The 27,181-nt window shown below is 40.8% G+C and overlaps 1 protein-coding gene and 1 pseudogene across 2 annotated transcripts in view; one reads left to right on the forward strand and one right to left on the reverse strand.

Moving 5' to 3' along the window:
• NDC1 (NDC1 transmembrane nucleoporin) overlaps nt 1–22,992 on the reverse strand; it is a 57,664-nt gene extending 34,672 nt beyond the window's left edge. Inside the window, exons 1-7 of one of the 2 annotated variants that reach the window (XM_088835310.1) lie at nt 22,786–22,992; nt 19,162–19,282; nt 16,814–16,915; nt 14,169–14,343; nt 12,720–12,858; nt 7,241–7,349; nt 2,298–2,349 (exon numbers count right to left, since the gene is read on the reverse strand). In XM_088835310.1, coding sequence (XP_088691436.1) covers nt 2,298–2,349; nt 7,241–7,349; nt 12,720–12,858; nt 14,169–14,343; nt 16,814–16,915; nt 19,162–19,282; nt 22,786–22,992 — 905 coding nt within the window. Of the gene's footprint in view, nt 1–2,297; nt 2,350–7,240; nt 7,350–12,719; nt 12,859–14,168; nt 14,344–16,813; nt 16,916–19,161; nt 19,283–22,547 lie in introns of both variants that reach the window. The other variant, XM_055403032.2, reaches the window with a different exon arrangement.
• On the forward strand, nt 10,188–10,989 carry LOC129541255 (isoamyl acetate-hydrolyzing esterase 1 homolog pseudogene; annotated as a pseudogene).
• Nucleotides 22,993–27,181: the final 4,189 nt, after the last annotated feature.

Here is a 27,181-nt window from a genome sequence, read left to right on the forward strand (position 1 = left end):
ATTAGCACCTCTCCTGGACCAGATTTCAACTCTATCTGTATATGCATAAACAGTTTCTTAATAGCTAAGAGCACAAAGTACTATCTAAAAATAACAAACTCTACTTTTAAAGCAATTTAAGAAACTCTGTTAGAATGCTAAATAAAGAGAACACAGGCAATCTTACCAAAACCTTGAACATCTCAATTTGCAATGTCATCATAATTCTATAGACACTTAGCAACTGTGAAAATGGGACTGGAACTTCTGACCATAGGAGATGGGGACGACAGAGAATGAGATGGCTGGATGGCATCACCGACTCTGTGGACATGAGTTTGAATGAACTCCGGGAGTTGGTGATGGACATGGAGGCCTGGCGTGCTCTGATTCATGGGGTCACGGAGAGTCGGACATGACTGAGCAACTGAACTGAACTGAACTGAACTGAGGATCTGGCAGACTTTAAGACCAGAATACCATACACTGCCATAGAAGCAAAACATTTTTTAAGGGAAAAGAGGAAAAGAGTATTACGTTAAATTTCTATCAAATATCATTCTTTTTCTATTTGACCAAGTTTAAAATCTGGGCTAACATAATAAGTGACCTACCCATTTGGTTTCATATCGAGTGATTAAGCAGAAGACAAAAGTAAATTTTACCAAGAAACTTTTACAAGTTAGGAAATGAAATCTACAGTGCAGAAATCATAATATCTCAAACATTCATAAATGTCAATATTTTCACTTCTCAAAAGTGGTATTAGTTAAGGGACTGTCCTGGTGGTCCAGTAGCTAAGATTCCATGCTCCCAATGCAGGGGGCCCAAGTTCAATTCCTAGTCAGGGAGCTAGATCTCACATGCCACAACTAAAACCTGGCACAGTCAAATAAGTAAAGAAATAGTTTTTAAAAAGACAATGAAGTTGTTATTTCTTTTTTAAAGTGGTAGTAATTAAGATCATACAAAAAGTATCACGGTGAAACAACCAATAATTAAAAGAACAAATAGTAATAGAGAAGTTTGTATTTTTTTGCCAAATAAAAATTAAAGCTTTACCTATGCGCAAAGTGCATGTGGAAACAACAGGAACAATAAACCCCAGTGCTGTCACTCCACTGCTACTGAGGAACTTCAACTGGCCACATGACCCAACTCAAATCTGGTTTTCTCACAGGCAAAATTAAGAGTAAAACCACAGTATGGTGCTTATCTACTATAACATAGCATAGAATGATTACTGAGGAGAGAAACAAGAGAGGTATGCCTACAGAACTCAAGTCCACTTATATAAAAGCTATATCTAACAAAAAAGGGATTATCACTGCTTATTTTGGGGGAAAGGAACTGGGTGACTAGAAACTGGGTCCAAGAGTCACCGTATACCCTTTTATATACGGGATTTTAGATGGAAAAACTGTGGAAACAGTGTCAGACTTTTTTTGGGCTCCAAAATCACTGCAGATGCTGATTGCAGCCATGAAATTAAAAGACGCTTGCTCCTTGGAAGGAAAGTTATGACCAACCTTGATAGTATATTAAAAAGCAGAGACATTACTTTGCCAACCAAGGTCCGTCTAGTCCAGGCAATGGTTTTTCCCGTGGTCATGTATGGATGTGAGAGTTGGACTGTGAAGAAGGCTGACCGCCGAAGAATCGATGCTTTTGAACTGTGGTGTTGGAGAAGACTCTTGAGAGTCCCTTATACTGCAAGGAGATCCAACCAGTCCATTCTAGAGGAGATCAATCCTGGATGTTCAATGGAGGGACTGATGCTAAAGCTGAAACTGCAATACTTTGGCCACCTCATGCGACGAGTTGACTCACTGGAAAAGACTCTGATGCTGGGAAAGGTTGGGGGCGGGAGGAGAAGGGGACGACGGAGAATGAGATGGCTGGATGGCATCACCGACTCTGTGGACATGAGTTTGAGTGAACTCCGGGAGTTGGTGATGGACAGGGAGGCCTGGCGTGCTGTGATTCATGGGGTCGCGGAGAGTCGGACACGACTGAGCGACTGAACTGAACTGAACTGAACTGAACTATAAATATATTCAAAAATGAATACAATTCTTTTAATAATATTTTTTGGCCATGCTGCATGTGGGATCTTAGTTCCCCCACCAGGGATCAAACCCATGCCCTCTGCATTGGAAGCACGAAGACATAACCACTGGATTGCCAGGGAAGCCTCTGAATACAATTTTCTTTCATGTAAAGGCTAAATTTAAATAAAACATCTGGAAAGTAGCAAACAACTAAAAGGATGGAAACAATTAAGATAATTAAAATTAGACTTTTCATGTGACACTTACTCATCTACCCGAAGGTCCATGGCAGTGCTAATCCAAGCTTTGGGAATATGACCTGAGACAGGGAAAAAAAAAAAAGACCATGTTATAATCATAAAAAAATTAACAAAATAAACCATCATGCTTTGGAATATGAGATTGATGAGATGACCAAGTAGACACAAAGACCTCAGTCAAAATGCTAGAGTTGGATTAGGAATGGGCAGGAAAAGAGAGTAATTTCTAGACAGTTCTTGCTTCTCACAGGTCCAACATATACATATTTCAGTTACGGTAGTTTAATTAAATAACACCAGCTCTCAACAACACAATTCAAATTTCAGTTACTGGCATGAGCTGTAGGCAACTGAATATAGTACTCTAGCTTTTCAGTAGTACACAGATCAGTATACAGACAACAGCTGGACATTCTTTTTTTCAAAGTCTGTTAGTGATTAGTTATATCTCTTACTCAGTTCTGGCACAGGCAGCAAAGCATGTAGTTGTGCTGCCTCCTTATCTCCCATGATAAATGCTCATGACATTTTACAAAAATGAAAAACTGAAAGAGGAAACTGGACAAAAAGACTAAAGTGCAACAAAGAAAGGAAAAGTGTTAATACTGAAAATAAAATCTGAAACACAACTGGAATTACAGAAGAATTAGCTGACCATGGATATGCTGACACAGCTGCTATGTCAGCCCAAAGGGTACCAGCCAGGCTGACTGCAGTAGGTTAATAAAAAACAAAAAAGTGTTAACATGAAAATGACAACAATCCATTTTTTTACATGCTTTTAATAATTAACTAAAAAATTTTAACAGTAGACAACTGAATGGCCTATAAACAAATAGAACAACTTTATAAAATTAATCCACAGAAAAAAGTAGGACCAGGAAATGTTCAGAAACAATCTGAAAAGAGTATTTATTTTAGAATGCTGGATTTTGTTTATATTAATGTGTTGCTATTTGCATTAAAGTCTTCCATTCAGCTTGTACTGTTCATTATACTAAATAAGCTGCATTTTTGTGCTTAAAATTCATGTTAGTATATTCTATGATATTTCTTTGTGTATATGATCAGTCGCTCAGTCATGTCCAACCCTTCGTAACCCCACAGACTGTAGCCCAGGCTCCTCTGTTCATGGAATTTTCCAGGCAAGAATACTGGAGTGGGTTGCCCTTTCCTACTTCAGGGAATCTTCCCAACCCAGGGATCAAACCAGAATTACTTGCGCCTTCCTGAACTGGCAGACAGATTCTAAACCACTGCGCTACCTGGGAAGCCCCATAATATTCCTTGAGCAACAAGATATTTCTGTCATATGAGTTATTATTGTTCAGTCACTAAGTCGTGTTCGACTCTTACAACCCCATGAACTGCAGCACACCAGACTTTCCTGTCCCTCACTATCTCTGGAGCTTGCTCAAACTCATGTCCATTGAGTTGGTGATGCCATCCACCCATGCCATCCTCTACTGCCTCCTTCTCTCCCTGCCCTCAATCTTTCCCAGAATCAGGGTCTTGTCCAATGAGTTGGCTCTTCACATCAGATGGCCCAAAGTACTGGAGCTTCAGCATCAGTCCTTTCAGTGAATATTCAGGGTTATTCATGGGGTCATGGAGAGTTGGACACGACTGAGCAACTGAACTGAACTGAACTGAACTGATTTCCTTTAGGATTGAACTTGTTGTATCAGTAGCAAGTTACAAAAATGTTATAAAAAGGAATATGTTATTATAATGATCAAATGATATACAATATTTTCTCTTTTTTTAAAGAATACATTTTTATGAGATAAAAACACATAAAATTTATCACCATAAAAAAAGAAAAAAAATTTACCATCATAACCATTTTTAACTGTATAAACACTATATGGTGTCTTGTCATACAACAGATCTCCAGATCTGTTTTTCCTTGTAAAACTGAAATTCTATATCCATTGAAGAGAAGTGAAAAGCAAGGAAGAAAGGGAAAGATATACCCAAACAAATGCAGAGTTCCACAGAATAGCAAGGAGAGATAAGAAAACCTTCTTAAATGAACAATGCAAAGAAGTAGAAGAAAATAGTAGAATGGGAAAGACTAGTGATCTTTTCAGGAAAACTGCAGATATCAAGGGAACACTTGCAAGAATGGGCATGATAAAGAACAGAAAAGGTAAGGACTTGATAGAAGCAGAAGATATAAGAGGTGGCAAGAATACACAGAAGAACTATACAAAAAAGGTCTTCAGTTTAGTTCAGTCGCTCAGTCGTGACCGACTCTTTGCGACCCCATGAACCACAGCACACCAGGCCTCCCTGTCCATCACCGACTCCCGGAGTTCACTCAAACTCATGTCCATCGAGTCGGTGATGCCATCTAGCCATCTCATTCACTGTCATCCCCTTCTCCTCCCACCCCCAATCTTTTCCAGCATCAGTCTTTTCCAGTGAGTCAACTCTTCACATGAGGTGGCCAAAGTATTGGAGTTTCAGCTTTAGCATCAGTCCTTCCAATGAACACCCAGAATTGATCTCCTTTAGAATGGACTGGTTGGATCTCCTTGCAGTCCAATGACCTGCAAAACCATGATGGCGTGATCACTCACCTAGAGCCAGACAGCCTGGATTATGAAGTCAAATGCGCTTAAGGAAGCATCACTTTGAACAAAGCTAGTAGATCCCTGGAGAAGACAAGGGCAAGCCACTCCAGTACTCTTGCCTAGAAAATCCCATGGATGGAGGAGCCTGGTAGACTGCAGTCCGTGGGGTCGCTACGAGTCGGACACGACTAAGCGACTTCACTTTCACTTTTCACTTTCACACATTGGAGAAGGAAATGGCAACCCACTCCAGTGTTCTTGCCTAGAGAATCCCAGGGATGGGGGAGCCTGGTGGGCTTCCATCTATGGGGTCACACAGAGTCGGACATGACTGAAGTGACTCAGCAGCAGTAGATCCCTAGATGATTCTGTTAAAGCGCTTCAGTCAATATGCCAGCAAATTTGGAAAACTCAGCAGTGGTCACAAGACTGGAAAAGGTCAGTTTTCATTCCAATCCCAAAGAAAGGCAATGCCAAAGAATGCTCAAACTACCACACAGTTGCACTTGTTTCACATGCTAGTAAGGTTATGCTCAAAATCCTTCAAGTTGGGTTTCAACAGTACATGAACCAAGAACTTCCAGATGTACAAGCTGGGTTTAGAAAAGGCAGAGGAACCAGAGATCAAGTTACCAACATTGACTGGATCATAGAGAAAGCAAAGGAATTTCAGAAAAATATCCACTTCTGCTTCACTGACTATGCTAAAGCCACTGTGTGGATCACAACAAACTGTAGAGAATTCTTAAAGAGATGGGAATACCAGACCACCTTACCTGTCTCCTGAAAGACCTGTATGCAGGTCAAGAAGCAACAGTTAGAACCCTACATGGAACAACAGACTAGTTCCAAACTGCGAAAGGAGTACATCAAGGCTGTATATTGTAACCTTGCTTATTTAACTTCTATGCAGAGTAAAATGCTGGGCTGGATGAATCACAAGTAGAATCAAAATTGCTAGGGGAAATATCAACAACTTCAGATATGCAGATGATACCACTCTATTGGCAGAAAGTGAAGAGAAACTAAAGAGCTTCTTGATGAGGGTGAAAGAGGAAAGTGAAAAAGTTGGCTTAAAACAACATTCAAAAAACTAAGATCATAGTATCCGGTCCCATCACTTCATGGCAAATAGAAGGGGAAAAAGTGGAAGCAGTGACATTTTCTTAGATTCCAAAACCACTGCTGACAGTGACTGCAGCCATGAAATTAAAAGATGCTTGCTTCTTGGAAGGAAAACTATGACAAACATAGAAAAACCTAGATTAAAAAGCAAAGATATCACTTTGCCAACAAAGGTCCATATAGTCAAAACTATGGTTTTCCCAGTAAGCATGCACAGATGTGAGAGTCTGACCAGAAAGAAGGCTGAGCACCAAAGAATTGATGCATTTGAATTGCAATGCTGGAGAAGACTCTGGAGAGTCCCTGGACAGCAAGGAGATCAAACCAGTCAATTCTAAAGGAAATCAACCCTGAATATTTGGTGGAAGAACTGATGCTGAAGCTCCAAAACTTAGGCCACTTGATGTGAAGTGCTGACTCATTGGAAAAGACCGTGATACTGGGAAAGACAGAAGGCAAAAGAAGAAGGTGGCATTGGATGAGACGGTTGGATGGCATCACCAACTCAGTGGACACTTGAGCAAACTCCCAGGGTCAGTGAAGGAGAGTGGACTGCACACTACAGTCCACTGGGTTGCAAAAAGCTGGATTCAGCTTAGCCAATGAACAACTTTATCCACTGAACAACTCCCCTTTCTCCCCTCCCTCCAGCCCCTGACAACCACTATTCTACTCTCTAAGAGTTTGACTACTTTAGATACCTCGTGTAAGTGGGATAATGTAGTCATTTTGTTCCTGTCGTATTTCACTTAGTATAATGTCCTTAACGTTCATCCATCTGTAGTATGTAGTATGACAAGATTTCCTTCTTTTTTAAGGCTATTACTGCTTTATACGTATATGTCACATTTTCTTTAACGATATTCTCTCTTAACTAAACAGTCTTTGACCGTTTCACTCTAAATATAGACATTTAATCTAAGCAAGCAATCAGCTGGGCTAATCACACACCTACTGTTACTGTTGTTCAGTCGCTAAACTGTGTCCAACTCTGCAACGCCATGGACTGCAGCATGCCAGGCTTACCTGTCCTTCACTATCTCCCTGAGTTTGCTCAAACCCATGTCCACTGAGTCAGTGAGGCCATCCAACCATCTCATCCTCTGTCACCCCCTTCTCCTCTTGCTCTCAATCTTTCCCAGCATCAGTAAGAAATATGTGAATACAATTAAGAACGGCTTTTTAACTGACATTTCCTGAGCTGTGAGCTAATACATACACTGTATCAAAAAGGAGAAATTCTTACCAAGAAAATAATACACAATGCAGAAATTTCTAAGCAGGAACAGTGATTCCACACAACTATGCTTAACTAGCAAGAGCAGAGACCTCCTGAAGCGTAAGAACTTGTATTGCTGTGGAAAAAAAGAAAACCAGAATCAAATGACACATTCAAAGAAAGGTTCTACTTTATTCTAAAGCAAGCACACAACACTTCACACATAAAAAGACAAAGTCTATTCCAGAGGTTAAAAAAAATCAACTATCTCTGATGTTAAAATATTTAATACTTTCTTATACAACATCTCATTTATACGACATCAGAAATGAGAAAATTAACAGTATCAATCTATCAGGTTGGTGCAAAAGTAACTGTGGTTTTGCACTGTTGAATGCAATTTTTTGTTTGCTGTTTAATATTGGAATACATTCTTAAATAAATGTGGTTATATTTAAGGTGTATTTCTCGCTTTTTTTTTCTTGCTTATGACTCATTACTTGCTGTTTATTTTCTATTTATTTTAGACTAGGGCAATGATGTTAGACAAAAAGCAAGTCTGAGCGATTTTCTTATGGAAAATGGGTCATAAAGCAGCAGAGACAAATCAAAACATCAACAATACATTTGGCCCAGGAACTGCTAATGAAGTACAGTGCAAAGGTGGTTCAAGAAGTTTTGCAAAGGAGAAAAAAGCCATGAAGATGAGGAGTGCATTGGCCAGCCATCAGAAGTTGACAATGACCAATTGACAGGATCACTGAAGCTGATCCTCTTACAACTACACAAGAAGCTGCCAGAGAACTCAAAGTTGACCACTCTATGATCATTTGGCATTTGAAGCCAACTGGAAAGGTCAAAAAGCTTGATAAGCGGGTGCCTCATGAGTTGACTGCAAACTCAAAAACCATTGTTTTGAAGTGTTGTCTTCTGTTATTTTACACAACAAACCATTTCCCAATCAGATTACGAGTGACAAAAAGGGAATTTTATACAACCAGCAAAGACCAGCTCAGTGGCTGGACTGAAAAGAAGCTCCAAGATACTTCCCAAAGCCAAATTTGCACCAAAAAAAGGTTATGGTCACTGTTTGGCAGCTTGCTGCCTGTCTGATCCACTGCACCTTTCTGAATCGTGGCAAAAACCATTACACCTGAGAAGTATGTTCAGCAAATCGATGAGATACACTGAAAACTGCAACACAACAGTCAACAGAATGGGTCCAATTCTTCCCCAAAACATCTGACTGCACATCACACAACCAATGCTTCAAAAGTTCAAAGAACTAGGCTACGCAGTTTTGCTTCATTTGTCATACTCAACTGATCTCTTGCCAACCAACCACTTCTTAAGCATCTCGAGAATTTTTTGCAGAGAGAATGCTTCCACAACCAGCAAGAGGCAGGAAATGCTTTCCAACAATTTGTTAAATTCCAAAGCACAGATTTTTATAGTACAGGAATAAACAAACTTATTTCTCGTTGGCAAAAATGTGTTGACTATAATGGTTCCTTTTTGATGAATAAAGATGTGTTTCAGCCTAGTTATAATGGTTTAAAATTCATGGTCTGAAACAGCCATTACTTTTTCACCAACCTAATATAGTAAGGACTACCAAGATGGAGTAAGTATAAAAAAACATAATAATTAACAGCTAACACTTTTTGGACACTTACCACATACCAGGTACTATTCCAAGCACTTTAAATATATTAATCCATTTAAACCTCACAACAACCCCCTATTATTATCCCGATCTTACAGTTGAGAATACCAAGGCACAGAGAGGTTAAGTAATTTAACCAATGTTACCAGTTAGCAAAACAAAAATCTGTAATTTTAATGCAGGCTGGCTGGCTTCAGAGCCTGAAACCTTAGTGTGTAATGCCTCTACACTAAAATTTTTCACATGGGGTTTGCAGAAAAACAGGAGGTCGTAAAGAAGACACAAGCCTAAGAATCAGACCTGAGCTGTAATATTGCCTTTTTCTGTACAACATTAAGTCTCATCACCTATCTAATTATCTGAGAGAGAATAAGGCTGAACCAGCTAAACAGTTCCTTAGTGGGTACCTTCCAATGCTAACAATCTAAGAGTAAAGAATCAAGCAAGAAAAAATATGAAAGGTTTTTTCTGAAAAAGATTACACTTCTTGTGAAACAAGGTTGTGTACCCTAAAAAAGCCAATGGTAAAGATATTTTTATATTACTAGAGAGGATGTGAGGAAACCTGAAGAACCAAAGATGGACTTCTAGTCTTCCTTTGTTTTTATATTAGGGCTGGTCCTTCTTTAAGGATTTCAGAAGCAGAAGGACAGCAAAATCCTTAGGTAGAGGTTTGGTCTTCATAATATATCTGCAGATGCCAACAGTATCTTACAAAAACAGCCCAAGTGAAATGAATACTTGGTCACTTAACCATACAGCTTGAAGTATCCTGGTTTATTAAAATACTTTCAAAGTCCAAGATGTAGAATTGCACCTATTCCATGCAGTCACTGGGTGCTACCACCATCTCACCTTCACCTTCCAATAAAAAGGGCACAGTTCCTATACTATTACTATTGCAGCTCTCACCTCAACCATCACTTACACAGGTCCGAGAGGCTACAGAAGCAGTTAGATATACAGAGAAAGCTAAGATACCCTCTTCTTGTTCCTACAGTGACATAATTTTCAATTCCTTGTTGGGTACTTCTGTGATTTGGCTATGAGCTATCCTTTATCTATTCAAATATTCACTATGTGTCAGGCGCTATAAATCTTATCTCACTTAATAAACTTTCAAATAGTCTTGTTGGTGTATAACTTACTAAGCCTATCTTGGTATTTACTCATTTCTTTGTACCCTACCCCACACCAATGTTGTGCTTTTCCCTATCAGTCAGTCATTAAGAATCTAATAAGGGCAACAGAACTGAGTTTTGTAGCAGAAGCAAGTTTAAAGAAAAAAAAAAAAAGCCTAATGGACTAACAGCAGATTGGTTAAAATACTGTATTTTTTAAAAGATCTAATTTGGGCATCATGGTGCTATGCGAGGCGGTGGCGAGCGGGAGCCCTCTGCTCTGGCCTCGGGTTCTGCTTTTTGGAGACTCCATCACCCAGTTTTCTTTCCAACAGGGTGGATGCGGAGCGTCACTGGCTGACATGCTGGTCAGAAAATGTGACGTCCTGAATCGTGGATTTTCAGGTTACAACACCAGATGGGCCAAAATTATCCTCCCCAGACTCGTCAGGAAGGCGAGCAGGCTGGACAGTCCGGTGGCCGTCACAATTGTCTTTGGTGCCAATGGCAGTGCGCTCAAAGACGAGAACCCCGAGCAGCACGTGCCCCTGAAGGAGTTTGTGGCAAACCTGCAGAGCAAGGTGCCATACCTGCGGTCCATGGACGTGCCCGAGGGCAGGCTCATCCTCATCACACCGCCCCCACTCTGTGAGGCAGCATGGGCACAGGAGTGCCTCCATCAAGGCTGCAAATTAAATTGCCTGAACTCGGTTGTTGGTGAATATGCCAGAGCCTGTTTACAAGTAGCCCAGGATTGTGGGGCTGAGGCACTCGACCTGTAGACGCTGATGCAGAAGAGGGGTCAGGACTTCTCCTCCTATCTGTCAGACGGACTACATTTATCACCAAAAGGAAGTGAGTTTGTATTCTCCCATCTCTGGCCTTTGATAGAGAAGAAAGTCTCCTCCCTGCCTTTTCTGCTCCCCTACTGGCGAGACATAGCAGAAGCAAGACCAGAACTCAGTCTCCTTGGAGATGGGGACCACTAGTCACTGAGATCCTGCCTGGAGAATCCCAGGGACAGGGGAGCCTGGTGGGCTGCCGTCTACGGGGTCGCACAGAGTCGGACACGACTGAAGCGACTTAGCAGCTTAGCAGCCACTGAGAACCAGGTTCTGCTGTCTCTACAGAACATGAGGTCGCTGGTGCACAAAGACCCCAAGAAAAGTGGTCAAAGAATTTTTTTTAAAACGTTTTAAGTCTTTTGCTCATGACTCTGGAACAAAAAGTACTATCTGCCACCAAGATGAATAAAATCATTAGAGTTTTCTTAGGACAAAAAAAAGATCTAATTTTTTGTACTGTTACATGAAAAAGTAGTTACTGAATAATATGTGCAAAATAAAAGTATTTATGAAAACCCCAACCCATCAAATATATAATATTACAGCCACTATATTTATAAATGTATTTATAAATAAAAAATGAAGGGTCTGGAAAAATACACGAGTGAATTCAAAATTTTACCAAAAGAAATCACAAAAAATTTAGATTCAAATTTTACAAATGTGCTTCACATGGTATAAACAGTAATTTATCAGTACTATCAATACTGGACTCTCCTTGCTCACTCCCTTACACACCTGTGATGTTAAACAGGCTTCACTATCAACAGAAGTCCATGAAGAAGCAAGATGTTTGGGAGTAATCTAATTTTTCTCTGGCACTTTCTTCTCTTCATTTTCTATATTCTTAATGATTTTTGGATCTAAGGTGATTCACCATGGATATGCAGGATTTGGGGATCTTTCTCCTTGTGAAATTCTGCTTTTAACTCACCTTCACAGGATGGGAAGAACTTGTAACAGGACTCCCTGTCATAGGCTCACAGACAGCAGAGAGGTAAGCGCCACATTCTTGCCTGTGAGCACTATCTCTTTGCAGTAGGTGTATTTTCATCGGATTGTTCTCAAGAATGCAACAGGCATGTGAAAACTTCAGTTAAACCAGGAGAACCCTAATCCATCACACTCTAATATTTACACTCTCATGGCATATCATTGATCTATACATCCCTCCCCTAAGCTCTCCCTCCCAGACTGGGTCCTAGCACCAAGGAGCTGGTTCTAACAGCTTTTCTCCAAAGCCCAGTATTCAGTATGCTGTAGAGCAGGAATGAAGCGAATAACAGCACAGTCAAGAACAGTCAACAGGCTGCAGAGAGCCTTGGTGGCACTGGAGAAACCTCAACCTACTTTTCTCTCTCCTGCCAGAGAAGGGGACAGCTTCTACCAAATTAGTAGATTTTTAAAAACCTAAGTGAAAGACAGTCTAAACTATCCCACTCAAACCAAACTGTTTTATTTATTCAGAATGTTACTGACATGTCCTATACTTACTTGTACATCCTCAAGCTAATGAGATTCTTAGGTTCAAAAAGAAGCTGGCAGCTGCACAGAGTTACTTTCCTTGAGTGTCATCTTCACCCTCCCCCAGCCCTGCTTGGTCACAGCAGCTGCCACTACCTAGCAAGGAGGGAAAGAGTAGAGCAAAGCAGTATTCTGAGACACGCAGCAAGAAGGGTAACTGCAGCTCCTAGACACTCAAGTCTCATGAAGACAAAGATCTCCTCTCCAAATGGCATTCTGAGCATCTCAGTCCTAAGTTTCACTGATCAAATCTTGAATTAATCAGATGAGGCCAGTTATATAAAGAATCACCAGGGCAATTTTAACCCAGCCAAATTCTGACATAAGGAAATGCTCAAATAACAGCTTACCTGTATGATGGGAAATGGGAGATAGTTCATATTGTTAATAAAATACCGGAGGCTATAGCTATAGCCCATAAATGCTCCAGCCAGGAGGAAGAAAAGGTGATATTCATTTAAGCAGGTTTGTACAGCACGGCTATCTAAGCTGAAAGGGAAAAGTTAGGTTATTAATTCAATAGCCAGGGACACATATCACCATTTAGGCTCAATATTTACTGAAGGCAAAGCTTTGACTTAATTACTTAAGAAATGCCACAAATTCTAACATAAGGGTGTGTTTCAGGTTAAGTGTGGGCAAAAGATTAACAAAACTCTTCCCCTGATGCATGAGAATTTGACCTTTAGTTAAAACTAAGAAGCATCCTGTGGTTCTGGACCCAAGGTATGACATAAATTTCCTGCTAATCACTTCTCTTAAGAAGCATGGGCTTGGCTGTTACTTTTGCAGAAAAACCTTAATAAATCTTCCCATTTTAAGAACAAAAAAAAAAACAAAACTCTAGCTTTGCTCATTTGGAAATCTGGTAAGGGTAAGAATGTCTCCTATGACAGTAAGCAATAGTGCTTTTGAGTTACTGATAAATGGTATCTGGGCTAGGAAGAACTCTAAATGAAGGCTATATACCTGAAAGAGATGCCGTAACTTTGGGCTTCTCTCTGTGTTGTCTCTTATAAGGAGGCAATCCTTCATGAGAACCCTTTCACTAAAGAACAATTACCACATTAGGAAAAAAGCCTGCCCTATATAATAGTAACTGGGGAACAAAAGGAAATCAAGAATTCAGTAGTCATGAACACTGTATAAAAGCAATGGCTAATTGAGAACTTAAAGACTACTCCAGAAATCTTTTTTGATTTTTAAAACCAGAATATCAACTTGATATTTATATCAATGTCATCTGTTCAAGAACTGTGTATGTTTCAAAATTATAAAAGTGCTCTACTGAAGAAGGTAGTTGTAATTACTTAAAAATTTTTTTCATTCTTCCCATATTATCCTTCCTTCAAATCCCAACCTAAATGCCACCTCCTCCCAGAAGTCATGTATGGATCCCTCCCTGCTTTCTCAACTCCCACAAGTTTGATCTGCACATTTCACTTTCTTCCTGTTACATCCTATTTCTCACATATTTCTATTCCTCTCCTCTTATATTCATTTGCATCCATGTCTTACATCACCTACTGGTCTCAACTCTGAAGGAGCTTGTAGTCCATATGTAAATCATTCTAATAAATCCAACAGCATCTAGCATAGCACCTTGCACAGAATGGTTTAAAAAAAACTGTTTTATGTTCAACAAACATAAAACATCAAAAACATTTGATGTAGGTGAGAAAGCACTTTTTAACAGAAGTCTGGAAAGTAAAGAATGTCCATAAACTATTAATGTATACAGGTCATCTTTGGATTAATAACTAAACAAGGACCCTTATAAAAAATATACGGAATATTACCTCTCAGTACCAGTGCAGGGAACCACAAGAAAGCTGTACTGGCCCTTGGTTATCACTGTGGCACACCAAGCCATCATCATTCCCATTGCAGCGTGAACGAAGGAGTGCAGGAGCTGCTGCGGATGAAGGATCTTTCCTATCAGTGCCAGTCTTGAGCAGGGAATGGAAGGCACAACTGAAAGCAAAACACAAGCCTGTGGCTGTATAATCCACAGCATATGAAGCAAGGGGACCTAAACTCTTCCCTCTCCCCCCTGCACAAATACTCCAAAGGGCAGGAGGAAACCGAGTCAGTATAAAACATAGTACAGAAACATTCTAAGTCAACATAATTTGAAAAAGACTGAGTAAATACAGATACACACAGAAAAAGAAAAACCAAAGAATCTAGAGAGATGAAACCTAAGGATAGTATGATAAACATTTTTTAATTCTTTTTCATTAAGATTTCCAGACAGCTCAAACAGTGCCTACCCTGGCACTCCCCTTACTGCCATAAAGGAATAAACAATAATTTTAAGATAGTGCCTGTCTTCCAGCAAGTTATCCTTATTTCAGCATTTTGAACTGACAATATACAGTCCATCTGGAATAATAAACCACAAACTAGGTAAATAATGACAACACTGATACTAAAATAAATGCTTTCAAGGTGAACTAGGGGAGGCAAGAGTGCGTAAAAGGGAAGGGATGCTGGCCTTTGAAAACAGTGGCACAGGGTTCCATGACCTATCTTTGTACATAGTCTTCTTTTAATTCTTACAGTATCCAATACACACCAAGTATGGTGGAAAACGAAGCACAAAGGGAGAGGGCTTAGGTGTTTCACAATTCAGAGAAGAGGATGCTATCACCTTTCCCTCCCCACCAGAAATGCCCTCAAGACTTGCTGACTGTGTAATTGACTTATACTCTGAACATATACGAAACCTTCTGATGTCATTAAACCTTTTTATATGCTACATCTTTCCCCTTTCAAGGAAGAAAATCATTTTTCTTCCTTGTCTACTTAAGATATTCACCCTTCAAGGCTCGGTTTAAACGTCATCTCCTCAGGAAGTTCACCATGCTGGGTAAATGGTGCTCCTATATACTCTCCTACTATCAACTGTATCACTGCCTCAACATTAATTGTGACCTCTTGGGGAAAACTGGGACCAAACATCTCCTATCCCAACACAGTGCATTGCATAATGAACACTGAAGGACTGAGCCAAAGTGACTTAAAGCTAAAGGCTTTAAGAAAGACTAGATGAAGACTTCCCAGGTGGTCCAGTGGTTAAGACTTCACGCTTCCACTGCATAGGGCACGGATTCAGTTCCTGGCTGGAGAACTAAGATCATGCAAGCCATGTAGCGCAGGCCCGCCACCTCCCTCCCACCACCAAAAAAGCTAGCTGTAAGTCAAGGGGTTCAACAGATGGCTTGAATAGGAAAAGATATCCATCAGCAAGTAGTGAGGGATTAGTAAAATAAAGGAAAAGGGTATGTTATAAAAGCCAGAGAACAATGTGAAATTGTACATCATATCTAGACAGGAAATACTAAAGAGCTAAAAAGAGGAATGAAGTTATAGTGAAAAAAAGAAAAAGCTTCTCATTTTACCTCAAGGACAGACTTAAGGAATCTGAAAAGGCAGGAAGAGCAAGGAGAGAAATTGAGAAAAAGTAAAAAGCTCTAAAATCTAGCAGGTGATCCTCCCAAAGCAAAACATATGATATTTTAAATTTTGTTGTTCCAAAATCACAGAATTATAGACTTTAATATTTGAAAAGGACCTCAGAAATCATCTGGTCTTGATCTCCTACTCTATAAAGGAGTTATTTTTATAATATATCTGCTAAATCACAACTTTAATCACTAGCTGTGAACTATTAAAATGTCTAAATTTTTTTAATGTCATAAAATACATATTAAAAAATGACCATTTTAAGTGTATAGTTTTAAGTACACTCACATTGTTGTGCAACCATCACCACCATCCATCTCCAAACTTTTCCATCCTCCCCATACCTATTAACTCTGTATCCACTAAACAATTCCCCACTCCCTCCTCCCTCAAGTCCCTGGCAACCATCATTCTACTTTATATCTCCATGAATTTGAGACTACTCTAGATACCTCATGGAGAAGGCAATGGCAAGCCACTCCAGTACTCTTGCCTAGAAAATCCCATGGATGGAGGAGCCTGGTAGGCTGCAATCCGTGGGGTCGCTATGGGTCGGACACGACTGAGCGACTTCACTTTCACTTTTCACACACTGGAGAAGGAAATGGCAACCCACTCCAGTGTTCTTGCCTGGAGAATCCCAGGGACGGGGGAGCCTGGTGGGCTTCCGTCTATGGGGTCACACAGAGTCGGACACGACTGAAGTGACTTAGCAGCAGCAGTAGATACCTCATATATATAAATGGAATCAAACAATTTGTCCTAAGGGTGCGAATTATTTTTGAAAATCAGAGAAAGTATCAGTCAAATAAATTTTACAGTAAGACATTCAAAAGCATATAATTCTGTATACATTTTAAAACTCTGACACAAGATATAGCCTCTGATGTACACATCCACATGCAAAATTCATTATGTGTGCTCTTAGTAAAATAAATTCAGGTATTTTAAAGATGGTTAACATTTGAAAACTCACCTGTATAGAACTCCACATTGAAAATACTTATTATTACAATTACCACTGACAGCAGCAGAAGGTAAAAGATAATGTAGGAATTATACAGATCATTGAAAGAAGCTAAAACAAAAGAGAGATGAATTAGTGAGTTCATTCAGTCATATTGTCACATTTAGTATATTGCAATAAAAAGGGGGGCTTGAACCACACTCTAATTTTAATTTAAAAATTTATCTTTAACATATACCAGAATTTCTTTTAGATGACCCAGATGATAACATCAGACAAATAATACCAATAATGCAAACATATTTCAAGTGAAACAGAGAAGTACCACATTTAGTAATATATCAACAAAGTTTCTTTCTAAAATATAAATATTTTTCAGATCCCTTCTTAAATCCAATTAATCCCTATAGCTAAAAAAAGTAACATTTCTAGAAATAATCTGTAAATCATCCAAATGAACAGAATTAAAAATAAAAATTCATGACATCCCTGTAAAATACTAATACATTCACATTTTAGAGTGGCTCAACAATCAATATTCCATCTAAAAAATGTGACAGTTTAAAATATGTATATATTATGCCTAAAAACACAAACAAGAGAAATAAAAATATGGACATATGTTTGTTAAATAGACTAAATGAGACCAATTATTTTTAAAATTTTAATTCATTGACCTAAATTACTGAAAAATTATTAAGCATCCACAAGTAAACTTCTCAAGCATTACACTGAGCTAAAAGAGTGAAAGAACTAATTCATGTGACTGGAAATAAGGAAGGACGGACTAAATTTTTCTGTAAAGACTTTATGAAGCAAAAGTTGAAGCAGACAAGTAATATTTGATGAGAAAAATGGCATAAATCAAATCCAATTTGGAGAAAAAGGGACACTAGAATTAAAGAACCCATGGGCCACGAAATGGCAAAAAGTTTTGGTCTGAAGTACCAATCTATAACAACTGGTAATGGCTCTAGATTACAATATTGAATATTTTAAAGTTGCAACTAGACAAGCATGAGTGATGCAGACACAGGCAAGGTGGTTACAGAAATACTTGCCACCTTGGTACTAGCTTATGGCTTAACTTCATCTGACTGTGAGATTCACCCAAAAAGTGATTGATATGTCTCAACAAAAAACTTAAAATGACTTCAATTCTTTAGCAGCAATCTCTCTCCAAAGGCCATAAGGTAAAGTTTTTAACTCTTTGAAAATTGGCATTTCTTCTGAAAAATTAAATTAACATATTTCCCACTTTCCAAAGCAAAAGAAATTTATTGTTACCATTTGGGAGGGGAGGCGGGAAGGAAGAATTTCAAGAGTATTTGTGCTTTTTAGCCTTAGGCAAGACCTTAAAAAGCTTCAAAATCTACTCTGGGAACATTTCTCTCTTTTTAAATTCTAGTGTGGCATAGTGGAAAAAACACAGGCTTTGAAGTCAGAGACCAATATTCAAACCCTAGTTCAGTTACTCATTAGCTGTGTCTCTGCACAGACATAACCTGAGTCTCAGGTCCCTCATGTAAGTAGGCATACTACCTCATTCTTATCATACAAGGTTGTATTAATAGGAAGGATGAGAAGTAATATCCTGGGATTTCCTTGGTGGGTCAGTGGTTAAGACTCCACTTCTCCACTGCAAGGGGTGCAAGTTCGATCCCCTTTTGGGGAAGTAAGACCCCGATATGCCATGAGGAGTGACCGAAAAAAAAGAAAAGAATATACTTAAGGTACTTAGCATGGTGCCCAGCACACAGTAGGCAGCAATAATTGGTAGCTATTATTAACATAAAGTAGTTACACTTTGATGAATTTATTATTTTATTGTCCCCAAGAATTCTGAGAAACATTAGCCTGCTACAATTTTTTCCATCTCATCAATCTTTCAGTTTAACTCTATATTCCTTAGTCTCCTTCTTTTCTCTTTTCATCTTTCTTATCAGCCACAATAAAGAAATGAAGTATTCTTAATTTTAGAAAAAAATTTTTAAAAGATATGTCATACTTTATAATTTTTAAATATGTAGAAGTATTAGTTCACTTCCTTAAAAAGAAAGCTCACAAGTTCACTTCCTCAATAAAGCTGTCAAAGAGAAAAGACAAACAAAATTAAGTTTTTATTAATGTGGTCCCTAGCGATCTTTCTGTTTCTGTGAACAGTCTCTGACGGGTTTTGTGATCTTATTGTATAGTGAAAATGCCTATGTTAAGCAGGGAATGGCTTAAGAACCTCAGAGTGAATTTTTTTTGCCACTGTCAATACAGACACTAAAATAAATATAAAACGTAATGCAATTTTTATGTTGAGAAGTGGGTCCTGTAAATTTGTTATCCCCAAACTGAATATCACTTACCAGACAGCCACTGTATAGGATGGAATAAGTCTATGCTGCTGAAGAGTACAAACACTGTGGCACAGACGGGCAGCAGCAGCACTGACCAGACGATGCTCGTAACTATCCTCCAGCCCAACACCTGCGATTAAATCAACAAAATCCCTCACTCATGAAGTCAGTTAAACTATTCCGTTATTTCAGTTACGCAAATCTTCTCTTTTCATACAGGATGTTAAACACTAATATTTACACCCGGATTACAGACCAGGCAGCTGTCTATAAACTCCAATGGTCACTACTATTAACAATATCACATACCACTACAGAATTTTCTCCTATCAGTGAACTCTTGCTATGTAGTCCAGAGTCAGATGTCACATTAAATATCACACTTTGGGGAGTGAAGAAGGTTTGATTTAGTTTACAACTGTATTTCACGGCAACTAACAGCTGTCTCCCTAGGTTTGATAAACATGTCAATATCTGAAAGTGTATACATATTACAGGAATCATGTATATACTGCAACTGTGTTTACAATTATTAGATATGGGCTCCTAACTGAGAACCTACTTCATTGTATTCATGTCTGAATTATCAGTGCCAACCTCATAAGAGATGGGCTTCCCAGAGGGCACTAGCGGTCAAAGAACCGGCCTGCCAATGCAGGAGACATAAGAGACACAGGTTCCACCCCTGGGTGAGGAAGATCCTCTAGAGAAGGGCATGGCAGTCCACTCCAATATTCTTGCCTGGAGAATCCCATGGACAGAGGAGTCTGGGGGGCTACAGTCCACTGGGTGGAAAAGAGTCGGACACGACTGAAGCAACTTAACACAAACCTCATAAGAGGCACAAGATTTACTGCTGAATACATAAATACAAGAAAAGATCTTGAGGGATTTTAAGCACAAAAGTGACAATCAGATTTATCTCTGGAAGGTAAAACACCCTTGTGTCTGTAAGGTGGCTACACTGAAGATGGATCAGAGGGGACAAGAGGCAGACAGTAAACAGAAGGCAGCACACCCCAACGGCCCAAGCCAAAGATTTCAGTCAGTGTCTGAAGGAAGGCAGTGGCAATAAGAAAGTTTAAAAAAGAAAAACTGCAGCCATCTTTCCGATGCACAATCTGCAGGACATCGATAGCTGATAATAAAGGTTGTAAAGAACAGGCAAGATTTATTATTAATAACTTGGGATATAAAGAAAATTCTTCAAAAGAGGTGAATACCAGACCACCTGACCTGCCTCCTGAGAAATATGTATGCAGGTCAAGAAGCAACAGTTAGAACTGGACATGGAACAAGAGACTGGTTCCAAATTGGGAAAGGAGTACATCAAGGCTGTATACGTCACCCTGCTTATTTAACTTAAATGCAGAGTACATCATAAGAAATGCTGGGCTAGATGAAGCAAGCACAAGCTGGAATCAAGATTGCCAGGAAAAGTATCAATAACCTCAGATATGCAGATGACACCACTAAGGCAGAAAGTGAAGAGGAGAGTGAAAAAGCTGGCTTAAAACTCAACATTCAGAAAACTAAAATCATGGCACCTGGTCCCGTCACTTCATGGCAAATAGATGGGGAAACAGTGCAAACAGTGGCTGACTTTATTTTGGGGGGCTCTAAAATCACTGCCGGAGAAGGCAATGGCAAGCCACTCCAGTACTATTGCCTAGAAAATCCCATGGATGGAGGAGCCTGGTAGGCTGCAGTCCGTGGGGTCGCTAAGGGTCGGACACGACTGAGCGACTTCACTTTCACTTTTCACTTTCACACATTGGAGAAGGAAGTGGCAACCCACTCCAGTGTTCTTGCCTGGAGAATCCCAGGGACGGGGGAGCCTGGTGGGCTTCCATCTATGGGGTCACACAGAGTCAGACACGACTGAAGTGACTTAGCAGCAGCAAAATCACTGCAGATAGTGGCTGCAGCCATGAAATTAAAAGACGCTTGCTCCTTGGAAGAAAAGCTATGACCAACCTAGACAGCATATTAAAAAGCAGACATTATTTTGCCAACAAAGGCACCTCTAGTCAAAGCTATGGTTTTTGCAGTAGTCATGTACGGCTTGAGAGTTGGACTATAAAGAAAGCTGAGCACCGAAGAACTGATGCTTTTGAACTGTGGTGTTGGAAAAGACTCTTGAGAGTCCCTTGGACTGCAAGGAGATCCAACCAGTCCATCCTAAAAGAAATCAGTCCTGAATATTCATTGAAAGGACTGATGCTGAAGCTGAAACTCCAATACTTTGGCCACCTGATGTGAAGAATTGACTCACTGGAAAAGACCCTGATGATGGGAAAGACTGAAAGCAGAAGAAGGGGACGACAGAGGATGAAATGGTTGGATGGCATCACCGACGCAATGGACATGAGTTTGAGTAAACTCCGGGAGTTGGTGATGGACAGGGAGGCCTGGCATGCTGCAGTCCATGGGGTCGCAAAGAGTCGGAGGCGACTGAGCGACTGAACTGAGCAAAGTAGATGGCAGTGCTGCCAGGGTATAAGCACTGTTCTAAAAGGGATCTTACTCCTGTTACTCTTTGCCCGCCACAGAAAGGATGCAGAACTGTTGACTAAACTTCCACAAGAAAGCACCTCCTCACCTCCGACCCACAGTGTCCACATTCCTCTAATTTGACATAATACCAGTCCTGCTTTTTCCCAGACCCCAAGTCCAGCTGTTGTCTTTCCGATTCCGGATATTCTTCCCCGCTTCTTATCCCAAGTTCAGTTCAGTTCAGTTCAGTTCAGTCGCTCAGTCGTGTCCGACTCTCCGCGACCCCATGAATCACAGAACGCCAGGCCTCCCTGTCCATCACCAACTCCCGGAGTTCACTCAAACTCATGTCCACAGAGTCGGTGATGCCATCCAGCCATCTCATTCTCCGTCGTCCCCTTCTCCTCCCGCCCCCAACCTTTCCCAGCATCAGAGTCTTTTCCTGTGAGTCAACTCGTCGCATGAGGTGGCCAAAGTATTGCAGTTTCAGCTTTAGCATCAGTCCCTCCAAGTAATCAACAAATTAAAGATGTCTGCACTTAGTAGGTACACCTCCCTGGCACACAACTCTCTCCCATTCCCCGCCCCAATTCCCATGCAGGTCATCCTTCGCACCATGAACAGCTTCCACTCAGGACCCCTCTCTCACACAGTAACAAGTTTGCACTCAGGACGTCCTGCACAGACACACACCTTGTAACCAACTCTCCTCAGCACGCCCCTCCCTACTATGACTAGCGTCCACTCAGGACGCCCCGCACAACCCCGACCCCACGCGCTTGCCACGCTACGCTAGAGCCAGCCCCTCCCCCGCCCAGCGCGCACGCGCCACCGACGCCCCCGAACCAGCCAGACCCCCGCCGCTAACGAGCGCCTGCCACGCTGCGCGCCGCACTCACGCGCCACAGGATGTCCCGCGACCCTCCGGGGCAGGGCCGGCTCGCAGCCGTGGCCATGGTGATGGCGGCCCCTACTCTGAGGGGTGCAGGATGCAACGAGCCCGCCCGCCACCGCAGTTCAAAGGGAGGAAGGCCCCCGGAGGGCCCCATTGGGGCTGCCTCAAACGCTGCCTGGGAGAAGCCCGGCCCAGGCCGCAACCCATCCTTTCGAGGTTTCGTCTGGACAGGCCCAACGGACCAGAACTGCCGCGCAGACACGTCCCCCAGAGGGGGCTGGGACTCCAGGGTCCGCCCTCTGGAGTCCAAAAAGTCTCTCCGAAGCAGGGTCCAGCGGGGCGCCAGAAACTGGGGGTGGCGCTGCATGACGGGAATTGTAGTCTTCATGGCCCTCTGGGAGGAAGGAGGAGCGTTGCATTCTGGGACTGGAAGTTCCAGAGTACAGCATGCTGGGAGTCGAAGTCTTGCCTGCCGTACCTGGTGGCATCCTCGGACTCGTATCATTTATAAAGACGCTACTAACAACTGGCAAAATGATTTGCCTTCCTTTCTTTCGATCTTACTTTATCTGCTGTCTGACAGTGAAATCAAAGGATGCTGTGGTCCTCTCCACAAAGATACTAATTTTACTGAAATGAAGAACTGTCTTTCCCTAGAGAAACTTTTGGTTTCCTAAGATCTGTTTTCTAGTTTCAGCTCTACCAGTTGCTAAGAGGAGTATCTTGACTCTCCCCGAGCCTCTATATAATAAGGATAAAAATAAAGATGGCATCAGATGATGATGTAACGATGTACTAAAATACTGTACAAATATTGATTGTCTTTTAATTTCCTGCCAGTGAGGACACTGCTTTCACCAACATAAGTCAATTCAGTCGCTTAGTCATGTCCGACTCTTTGTGATCCCATGGACTGCAACACGGCAGGCCTCCCTGTCCATCACCAACTCCTGGAGCTTACTCAAACTCATGTCCATCGCATTGATGATACCATTCAACCATTTCATCCTCTGTTGTTCCCCTTCTCCTCCCACCTTCAATTTTTCCCAGCATCAGGGTCTTTTCCAGTGAGTCGGTTCTTCACATCAGGGCCAAAGTATTGGAGTTTCAGCTTCAGCATCATCTTCCAGTGAATACTCAGGACTGATTTCCTTTAGGATTGGACTGGTTGGATCTCCTTTCAGTCCAAGGGACTCTCAAGAGTCTTCTCCAACACCACAGTTCAAAAGCATCAATTCTTTGGCGCTCAGCTTTCTTTATAGTCCAACTCTCACATTCATACATGACCACTAGAAAATCATAGCCTTCACTAGACGGACCTTTGGTGACGAAGTAATGTCTCTGCTTTTTCCTTCCAAGGAGTAAGCATCTTTTAATTTCATAGCTGCAGTCACCATCTGCAGTGATTTTGGAGCCCAGAAAAATAAAATCAGCCACTGTTTGCACTGTTTTCCCATCGAACTGCCATGAAGTGATGGGACCAGATGCCATCATCTTAGTTTTCTGAATGTTGCGCTTTAAGCCAACTTTTTCACTCTCCTCTTTCACTTTCATCAAGAGGCTTTTTAGTTCTTCCTCAATTTCTGCCGTAAGGGTGGTGTCATCTGCATATCTGAGGTTGTTGATATTTCTCCCGGCAATCTTGATTCCAGCTTGTGCTTTTTCCAGCCCAGCATTTCTCATGATGTACTCTGCATATAAGTTAAATAAGCAGGGTGACAATATACAGCCTTGACGAACTCCTTTTCCTATTTGGAACCAGTCTGTTGTTTCATATCCAGTTCTAACTGTTGCTTCCTAACCTGCATACAGGTTTCTCAAGAGGCAGGTCAGGTGCTCTGGTATTCCCATCTCTTTCAGAATTTTCCACAGTTTATTGTGATCCACACAGTCAAAGGTTTTGACATAGTCAATGAAGCAGAAATAGATGTTTTTCTGGAATTCTCTTGCTTTTTCAGTGATCCAGCGGATGTTGGCAATTTGATCTCTGGTTCCTCTGCCTTTTCTAAAACCAGCTTGAATATCTGCAAGTTCACAGTTCATGTATTGCTGAAGCCTGGCTTGGAGAATTTTGAGCATGACTTTACTAGTGTGTGAGATGAATGCAATTGTGCAGTAGTTTGAGCATTCTTTGGCATTGCCTTTCTTTGGGACTGGAATGAAAACTGACCTTTCCAGTCCTGTGGCCACTGCTGAGTTTTCCAAATTTGCTGGCATATTGAGTGCAGCACTTTCACAGTGTCATCTTTCAGGATTTGAAATAGCTCAACTGGAATTCCATCACCTCCACTAGCTTTGTTCATAGTGATGCTTTCTAAGGTCCACTTGGCTTCACATCCCAGGATGTCTGGCTCTAGGTGAGTGATCACACCATCGTGATTACATAGTAGCTTTCCTAAAACCCCTGCTTAAGAAAGAGCTAGTTCATGTTCTTTGCCCCTTGTTAATCCCTTCCTCCATTCAGCTACATGGAACTTGGATGTATTGTCTGCCATATTGAACCACAGGAAGATGGTCACACTCTAGACAAAATTAAATACTGAGCTAAAAGAAAACTTGATGACCTGAAGCAATCATACTATGTGGGCTACCTGCCTTTACCTCCTGAAACTAAGGAGCTAGTATCCTATAGCTGTTGAAACTACCACAAGTGCCCACAATCATCTGCAGTTGCTTTCCAAGCCTTTCTTCATCAATAATAAAAAGGTGTTGCAAGATGCTGTGTTAGCTCAGATTTTGTTTATAAATTGTCTGCCACACAGTAGAATTTCAATATATGATAAGTATGATTCGTAAAAAGATTACAGGCTTTGGAGTCAGATAAACATGGGTGTGAACACCTGCTCTGCCACTTAATAGCTGTTTCATCTTGGGAATGACTTTCCCACTTTATCTTTCTTGGCTTTAATAAAAAGATTTAAAAGCATCCCTATAGACAACTAAAGCGTACCAGAAAGACACGTACACTAAACAGATGAAAGTATAACCTAATCTTCCAAAATGAAATAAAACTAAGAAAATCATTTAAAATATGAAAGGATAGCACTAATTAGTACTAGAAAAACCTCAGGATTATTACACAGAATGCCAGAAAGAAATAGAAACATAGCAACAATCACTGTAGAAATGGAGGTTGAACTAGGAGGAACTCAAGAGCAGAGAAACAGGAGATTAATGCCATAACAAAGGAAGGACTTTTTCAAACAAAAAGGATTTTTTAAAAAAGAAATAAATATAGATGTTAGGCAAAGAAGATCTAACATAATGAATAACTGGAATTCCTGAAGAATCTGGACTCTCATTTTTAACCTCAACTCACTCCCAACAAGGTAAGGGATATGGAAATTACTTTTTGCTAATATTTTTAAGTGAGCTATCATTTTCTGAGAGTTTTCATTTCAAAACCTTCACATCATGTAGTCCTTGGCATCTTATAGCCTGTTAGTGGAAGGGGTTGGTGGTAGCAAATAACCCTTTTTTCTCCCCATCTGTAACCTTTTCAGTGTTAAATTCAATCCTTTGAAGAAAGAAGGCTGCTGACTCTTGATAAAATGTGATTAGCTGTTTCCAAAGACAAAATAAAAGACATTTATTTTAAAAGACAGCTCTTTGGACATCTAGAGTCTCTTGTGCAACAGTATTTTGATGAGTCAAGCAAAAAATAAATTTGAAACACATGGATAATATTTCCTAAGGGGGCATGGAAAACACATATTCCCCAGGATAAACATAAGTCATTATTAATTTTCTTTTACCAAACTGAAGCCTTGAGGGAGAATTTGAAAGGTTCAGCAAGTTAAAAATGAGGCTCAAGCTCCTTCTCCTTCCTTTGATAACCCCTCTCTGGAGCCAAGTTGCTAGTCTTGATGGCTGTTTGCTGGGTTAGATTTCAAAGGAAAGAACAATGAAGGGAGAGGCAGATCCTGGAGGGAAAATCCACACAATACAAACAAAGTGTGTAATCCAGGCTTCAGAGATGATCTTCTCTTTCTTTTAAACTGGCCTGAGTTGTTTGCAAAGTCTGATTTAAACTTCTACCAGTGACACAGAGAGAGTAAAAAGGAATTTGTGGGTGAAGGAAGGTGAGGCTACTTGGTGCCTCGTCTCCAAGTATGGAGGAAAGTGAAAGTCACTCAGTTGTGTCCGACTCTTTGCAACCCCATGGACTATACAGTCCATGGAATTCTCCAGGCCAGAATACTGGAGTGGGTAGCCTTTCCCTTCTCCAGGGGTTCTTCCCAACCCAGGGATTGAACCCAGGTCTCCTGCATTGCTGGTGAATTCTTTACCAGCTGAGCCACAAGGGAAGCCCAAGACTGGAGTGAGTAGCCTATCTGTTCTCCAGTGGATCTTCCCGACCCAGAAATTGAACCGGGTCTCCTGCATTACAGGCAGATTCTTCACCAACTGAGCTATCAGGGAAGCCCTATGAGGAAAGACAGGATCAAAAGCAGGATAAGTTCCTGGTAAGCAATGCTTTAGAGTCAGACAAATGCATATTTGAATCCTAGCACCTTGGTAGTAGGTTAGTGTGAGCAAATCTCTCAAGCTCTTAGTGCACAGGTGTCCTCAACTATGAAAAGGAGGATAATAGCGCAGTGTACACTGTCCTTTGTTTCAGTCTACCTACCTAGCTAA

Source organism: Moschus berezovskii, chromosome 4, assembly GCF_049115385.1.
Source record: "Moschus berezovskii isolate FMDL1 chromosome 4, NW_MosBer_1.0, whole genome shotgun sequence".
Classification (NCBI taxonomy): Eukaryota; Metazoa; Chordata; class Mammalia; order Artiodactyla; family Moschidae; genus Moschus; species Moschus berezovskii.